Here is a 7326-nt window from a genome sequence, read left to right as displayed (position 1 = left end):
GATTGAAAATGGCAGCACAGAAAGGCAAGGAGCCTGGGTTCCTGATAATGCTGCAGGCCATATTGGTCATGGTCTGGCTATCTCCAGACTTAATGTGAAAGGAAAATAAACTCTTGTTAAGCCACAGTGTAGCTCCATTAATATGCAGCCAACTGGTACAAAGGGTAGAATCTCACCCGTCTTGATCCCCTGGGGGCCAACTCAGAGAAGAAGAAACCAGCATGGGTGATATAAAGTGTTTCTTTATTTGAACATCATTCCACCTGCACTGAAGCTCAAATCCAGCAGCAGCAGAAGGGGTCAGGACTGAAATAAATGTTACCAAACTGGACGATGAACAGCGAGGACACATTCAGACAGAACTTACTAATGGGGTGTAGACAACACCAAGCTATCCTAATGACACACAGCACAGGCCCCTGAGATCTGCTGGTCAGAGCTCTGGGAAGGACTATCCCCCTCATTCCCTTCTCAGGAAACTCCATGCCCACCCGAAGGCTAGCCCTCAGCCAGGCAGGGACCTGCGCAAGTTTCTTGTGCTGGGAAGGTCCCAGCTTCTCCGAAGAGAGGGTTCCCCTGTCTCAATCACACTGGAAGCTGGAGAAAGCTGACTTCCCTGTGCCCAAGCAGGAATCTCAAGAAGGCCAAGGAATTTCCCTACAGCCTTGTCTAAAAGTTCTCAGCTTGGCTAGTTCAGGCCTGAAAAGAATCAATCCTACCCATGGTCCTCAACCCCTCAGGAAAACCATGTTTTCCTGAGGGGGTACTGGTTCCCAAACAGGAAAGTTTTCACATCCTAGAGATCCAGAAGGACTTGACCAACCAGTGCTCTCAACCACCTCCATGTTGTGGCTGCTTTGGCCTCTTCTGAAAGTCCCCAGACCACACAGCAAAGACAACCTATTAGTGCCAGACCCCTCTCATCCAGTCACAACTCGGGGGAGGAGTGCCTCCATGGGCCACTCAAAGGTCAACTTCTTTAAAGAAGCAAGAGTCCCAGGGGCCACACTGAGGTGGGATCTCTGTATTCATCTCCTCCCAAAGGGAAAAGTCAATTTGCCTGCCTTGGCTGAGGGCAAACCACAAACCTCCCCGTGTCCAGGATGGCTTCCTTGCCCCCAGAGAGCCATCTGGGCCACAGGGTGATGGTACTTCAGCCTCACATGGGGCCCCTGCCTGAAGCATTTTCCTCACTCTGCTCCCACCTGTGCTGAAGCCTGAGGGATGGGGCTATGGTTTGGTGCCCACTCCAGCCTCTTTCCCTTCCCTGTGTTCCCCTGACACTCCTTCACCTGCCCAACCCTGCTTTCCTAACCCCACCCACACTCCTAGGTGCATCTCTGGGTAGCCCCTTCCTCAGCAAGGTGGCAGCTGGCTGGACGCATGGTGACTTGGAGGCACTCAGACCCCACCTCAAAGGGATTGGCATCCCTCTTCCCTCCCACTAACCCACTCCAGTGATGCCCCTGCCCCAAAGAGGTGGGCAGTAGCCTCAGCCTCTGAGGGGCGGTTCTAACATCCCCCCCCTCCCACAACAGGGCTCCATTGCCCCCACACTCCCCCAGCAGTCCCCTTGGGGGAACAGGAGCCCTGCACACAGTGCACACACAGCAGCCACTCCTGTTCCTCATTGTCCTGCCCCCATTACCCTCCTCTCCTCCTCATGCCATCCCCCTGCACTCCAGTGTGCTGTCCACACCTCACCTCTCCATTTGCCTCCTTCCCTGTCCCTATTCCTTCTCCATCTTCCTGGCCACCTCCCCACTACCTCCAGGCTCTCTGCATCAGGGTCCCCTCTCCCCTACACTCTTCATCTCTCCTTTCCCCATTTCTCTGCCTCTCCACCTCTTCTCTCCCCTCTCTCATTCTGCTCTCTCCCATCTCTCCCCCTTCCCAGATACTGGCTCCTGCCCACCCACCCTGTAGCCTGCCAACACTGGGCTTTGGTTTGGATCTTTAAGGAACTCACTTCTGCCCCCCACTGCCTCCCATGAGGCTCCCCAGACCCTCCCATTTAGCACAGGCCCCAGGTGTAGAGCCCCACACTGCAGGTAGAGCCCTGGGGGAGCAGGAGAGGGGAGCATGGGGCTGGAGCCAGAGCACCAGACGAAAGGTGTTTGCCCAGGATGGGGGAGTCGGTGGAGAGGGTGGAAGGTCAAGACTTGGTAAGTTCCAGGTTTCAGGAATCCTACCAGGACCCAGCATCTGACTCCAATTAGGGTCCAGATGGGGGTCTCAGGCAGAGGATTTCTAGGGTCTGTCTCGGAAACCCTCTCAGGCCCAAGTCCTATGGAAATGAACACAAGATTGGCAAATACATGGCACTCGCTGCTTTTCTCCCCTCCTTTGGTTGAGACCCGGATAGGAAGTGATGACAAGCTTCCCCACTGAACCTGCAGAGGCCTCGTGCTCCTGCTACACAGTGGACCAGTACTTCCTCCCGGTACCTGAAGACAGTAGTAGGCACACTAGATGAAACCAACCTGCCACCTGAACTGGGAGCTGAAAGGGGCTGTCCATGCCCCAGGCCAGATGGCTCTACTGCCTGCCAGGTCCACCAGGCAGCGAGGGGAGTTTAGAAACACCTGGAGTCTCCCTCACTTGCTCCCGGCCAAAGGGAAAGGAGACGCCCCCCCATTAGGAGGGGAAGGAGAGAGAAGACTCCCCATCTGCCCCCCGCCACACATACTTACACACACACATACGCGCGTGCACACATACACTCACGCTGTCACACACATGCACGCGCGCACACATACACACACACACACACACACACACACACACACACTCATGCCTCAGCTCCAAGCACTGCCCATTGGGCTGCAGACCCTGGGCATACCGCAAGGCGAGAGGTGGGCAAGGGGAGGAAGTGGAGGTAGGGATAGGGTTACAAGGCCTGGGGATGGGGACAGGGGGTACCCTGTTCAGAGGTGACCTGCAAGTTCAAGTTATGCAGAAAAAGTATCAAAGAGGCAAGACAGTCTCTGCCCTTGGCAGATGCCTGGGCTGGGGGCATGAGAAGGGGCAGAGGGGTGATGTATCCCCTAATTCCCCACTCTCGGGCCCCCCTCCCAAACCCCCAGCCCTGACAACAGGGCCAAGAAGTCTGTGCTGTACAAAACAGGCTGGGGTCAAGGGTCCAGTCACTGGTGAGACACCCCAGCAGAGAGGAGGCCGGGCCAGCCCCAGGTTGAGCCCCTTCCAGCCCCAGCTGCCATGATCAGATGCCACCAAGACAGGAGTCCAAGCACCCCCTCCTACTGCCTCCAGAGCCTGTCTGTCCTCAGTCTCTGGGCTGCCCAGGGCCCCAGTCAGCTGTTGACAGGGAGGCCCTGTGCTTTCTCCCTCAGTGCAGCTCAGACCTCTTTGGGAGAGGTGAGAACAGGCTGGAGCGGGTGGCAGAGAGGCCCCAGGGAGGCTGGTGGCGCCTGGAGCTCTGTAATGATATGATGGAACCATCATCGGAGGAGAAAAAAATAGGAAAAAGTCTGGTCCACCCTAGGCCAGTGTCTTGAATAAGTTTCTGCAGGAGGCAGGGACCAGAGGAGGCAAGGATACAGCCAGGCAGCAGCCCTCCAGACTGAGGGGGCCTGGGGAACTGGAACCACGGCGTCTCTTCCCCTGGAGACTCTGCAGGGTCCCCAGGCCAGGCTAGGGAGGAAAGGAGAAGCCCAAGGGCCCGGGGCTCCAGCTCCCTTAGGTCAGTTGAGGGAAGAGCAGAATCAGGCCCTCCCCCCACACTGCATCCCAGCCCCGATCTCTTCAAAGCCTGGAGCTACAGGCAGGTAGCAGATGAGAAGTCAGTCCTCGATGGGGTCTTCCCCTGGAGCTTGAATGAAGGGATGAGAGGGCAGGCAACGGGAGAAGCTGAGGACAGGTCAATTCCTGGGCTGTGATCCTGGCCCTCAGGGTCCCTGTGAGTGAGCGACGGGACAGGGGAGGACTCCCCATCCGGAGACATCACCCCCTGGCCGCAACACAGAGCTTACTGTAGAGCCCACAAAATCTATGAGAGAGAGAGAGAGAGAGAGAGAGAGAGAGAGAGAATTGGAGAAAGTCAGAGACTGCCAGGGCATTGGGGCTCCCCTCGGCCACTTCTCAGGTGGGGTGGGCAAAGCTGGGCAGGGAAGTGACCTGCACAGGCTGTGAAATCCCAGCCAGGCCTCTGCCTAGCTGGATGATCTTGAGCCATTTGACCCCTCTGAGTCTCAATTTCCTCATCTATACAATGGTCATAATAGCCTCCTTCACAGGGTGATTCTGAGGGGTGAAAAAGACATAAATAATTATAGCTAAGGGCTTTTTCACAATGTTTAGTGCCTAGTAAATGCTGGAAATGATAGCAATGTATTTTATTTTTTACTTTTGTCCCAGAAGTCTGTCTCAGAACTGAACTGGAGGGATGGAGACCCACAGAGGCTGAGGGAAGGCAAACTGGGGCTCCTTCACATCATTCTTAGCATTGAGAATAGGGCGCTTTGGGGAGGAGGAGAGGACGCTGGCTGGGCCCGTCTCACCCAATTGCACCCCCAGACCCCTTCTTCAGAAAGGCCGTGGCTCTTTGTCATGCACTTCTGGAAGCTGCCACCAGAGGGCAGGCCCTGACCTCACACCAAGAGCACAGAAACCACCAGGTGTCAGGGTCTCCAGGGACGGGGGCTCACAGACAGGTTTTAGCAGCCCAGGAGGGCCCCCGAAAAGGAAGCAGGCAGCAGGGAAGAGTCTGGCCTTTGAATTTGGACCTGGGTTCAAATCCTAGCTGCACTGCTTCGGTGACCTTGGGCAAGTTAACTGCACCTCCCTGGGGACTCACCTTTCTCATTTGTAAAATGGTGGCCATGATGTCTGCTTGATGGGGAGTCTTGAGCAGTGACAGTTTTTTCTGAGTATTCATCAAGTGCCCCTTAATAGACATAATCTTTCTTCTTCACAAGACAGCCCTGTAAGGTGGTACTATTTCCACCACCCTCATTTTATGAAGTTCAGGAAACTAAGGCTCAAGGACATGAAGCCATTTCTTTGATCAACCTGCTTCCCACACAGACGGTCTGCCTTCAGTCCAAGGGTTCCACCACCAAACTAACCTGCCTCCTGCCAGATGAGATAATAAGCTTCACTGCCATTAACCCCATTTTATAGGTGAGAGACTCCAAGAGAGGAATATAATTAATGGAGAGTGCTAAATATACACCCAGCACATGCTAATGTAACATGCAGGGTGCGACTGTGAAAACTACTAGTCCTATTTCTCACTGCAGGGAACGCACATGCAGACAGACGGGTGTCTGTCCACTGGTGTCATCCCTGCCCACCCTCCACCCCCTCGCCCCCTGGCCCCTTGCTCCAGGGGCAGGGTAGGCTCCTGGCTCAGAAGACCAACCCTTCTTTGGAGAGTAATCTGGCACTGCCATTACAATTGTAAGTGTGCAACTCCACTTCTGAAAAAGCACCCAGAAAACATTGTATATAACAAGGCACAAAGATGTCTAGCCTAGCATTGTCAGTGATGGTAAAATCCTTGAAACCTCTCTACCAGTCCCTAAAAGGAGAATGGTTAAGAAATTACAGTTCCTCCATCTGATGTAATGCTAAGCACTGGATATAAAGGGTTCTCCATAAAAGGATAAAGAAAGATCTTTCAGATATGCTCTAGGGTTGGGCACAAGAAGCAAGGGATTTGTTTAGGATGATGCCTATCCTGTGTTATATTAGCACATAACACTACTATATATTTTATAAAGGGACATACAACATATGTTATGTACATATATGCATAAACATCTGATAACAGTGGTTAGCACTGAGCCTCTGGCCTCATGTGTCAATTTTTTCTTTACTGTATTTCAGTGTTACTTGATACATACAAAAGTTGATATGTAATATACTACGTATACAAACACCTGTGTGGGCTCACCATGAAAGAACTGTGATCGCCAATAATTTGTACATGCCTACACACCCACATCTCATGCTCCTGGCCTCCCCTCTTCTATCCCAACCACAGATAACTATCATCCTATCTTCTGTATTTATTGTTTCTTTGCTTAAAAAAATATATACAGTACTACCATAAACATATTTATTATTAAGCCACACATTATTTCGTGTCTCTTGGTTTTTTTATTGAGCTCCATAAAAATATCATTCTGTCATCTTCTGGAACTCGATTTTTTTCCCTCTATTTCTCAATATTATGTTTCCAGGATGTGTCCATTCTGTTACTTATAACTAAAGTGTTTTCATTCATTATGCACTATTCCGTAATATGAATATATCGCCATTTATCCATCCATCCTCCTGTCAATGGCCATTGTTTTCAGTAGTTTGCTATTTGAAACTGCTGCTAAGACCGTCCAAGCAGATTTCTCATGGGTTTATACTCCTGGTTGGGTCTGCTGGGTCACAGGCATGCAAATGTTGGGATTTGAGGAATAACGTCAAATGGCTTTCACTGCCTGCACCCTTTCCAGCTCTGGTTTTGTCTGAGTACTCTGTGACACCTCTGGGCCCCACCACCAGCCCCAAGCGCACTCGCCTTTGTTCTCCTGCTTGAGCTCCTCCTGCAGCAGGTCTGTTTGCCGGTTGCCCAGCACGAAGGCGAGGAAGGAGAGGATGAGGGCGTTGAGGATGCCGATGATGGCCAGGATGTACGCCCAGCGCACTGAACAGTCCCCCAGGGAGTACTTCCCGGTCTTGGCCCCGCACATGTCCCGGATCGTCTCGGCGTCCCAGCCGTCGGGGAAGATCATGCAGCCCAGCACAAGGCACAGAGCTGAGGGGACGCGAGGCCGGGCACACCGCCATGGTCAGGGAGGAAGAGAGAAGGGGTTGAGTACTCCCCAGAGGCAGAGGACCACCACAGCCCTCCAGGCTGGGCTGCGCAGCCCCACCCCCTCACCCCCTACCCCACCTCCATCCCCCCACCTCCGCCCCCGCGCACCAACCCCCCCTCCCGTCAACCCAAGAGCCTGTTAACCACTTCTGTGCGTTCCAGAAACTTTAGGGTCTGAGATGGCCTCCTGCCTCGGGGAGCAGAAGCTTTCCGGGACCCATAATGCCCCCATCAAATCAACTCCTCCAGGAAGCCTTGGTGCAAATACAAGAAAATAGTAACTCACGCTCAGCTGCTTCAGCTCCCTTTAGCATCCTGACCATGCTTACCCCCTCCCATCCTCCTCGTTCTTTATTTTTGTCATTCATTCAACAAACATTTATTGAGCGCCATTCCCTTTCCTTCAAGATGCTGGACCTACGTTCTCATTCATGCAGTTGAGTGCTGCTCTCAAAGAAAAGACTGGGGTAAGTTCTTTCACTTACTGGGTG

General features: G+C 53.0%; 1 protein-coding gene across 1 annotated transcript in view; it reads right to left on the bottom strand.

Annotated features, from left to right (window-relative positions):
• Window positions 1–224: 224 nt before the first annotated feature.
• The window catches only part of LHFPL4 (LHFPL tetraspan subfamily member 4), a 32670-nt gene continuing 25568 nt past the window's right edge, over window positions 225–7326 (bottom strand). Inside the window, exons 3-4 of the mRNA XM_086697506.1 lie at window positions 6539–6775; window positions 225–4009 (exon numbers count right to left, since the gene is read on the bottom strand). Of these exons, the coding sequence (XP_086553632.1) occupies window positions 3909–4009; window positions 6539–6775 (338 nt within the window). The 3' untranslated portion in view covers window positions 225–3908. The remainder of the gene's footprint in view (window positions 4010–6538; window positions 6776–7326) is intronic.

Source organism: Puma concolor, chromosome A2 (assembly GCF_028749965.1).
Source record: "Puma concolor isolate L17-30 chromosome A2, mPumCon1.1.hap2, whole genome shotgun sequence".
In the NCBI taxonomy this organism is placed as follows: domain Eukaryota; kingdom Metazoa; phylum Chordata; class Mammalia; order Carnivora; family Felidae; genus Puma; species Puma concolor.
The sequence above is the reverse complement of the archived record's forward strand: the minus strand, read 5'-3'. Positions and strand labels throughout refer to the sequence as shown.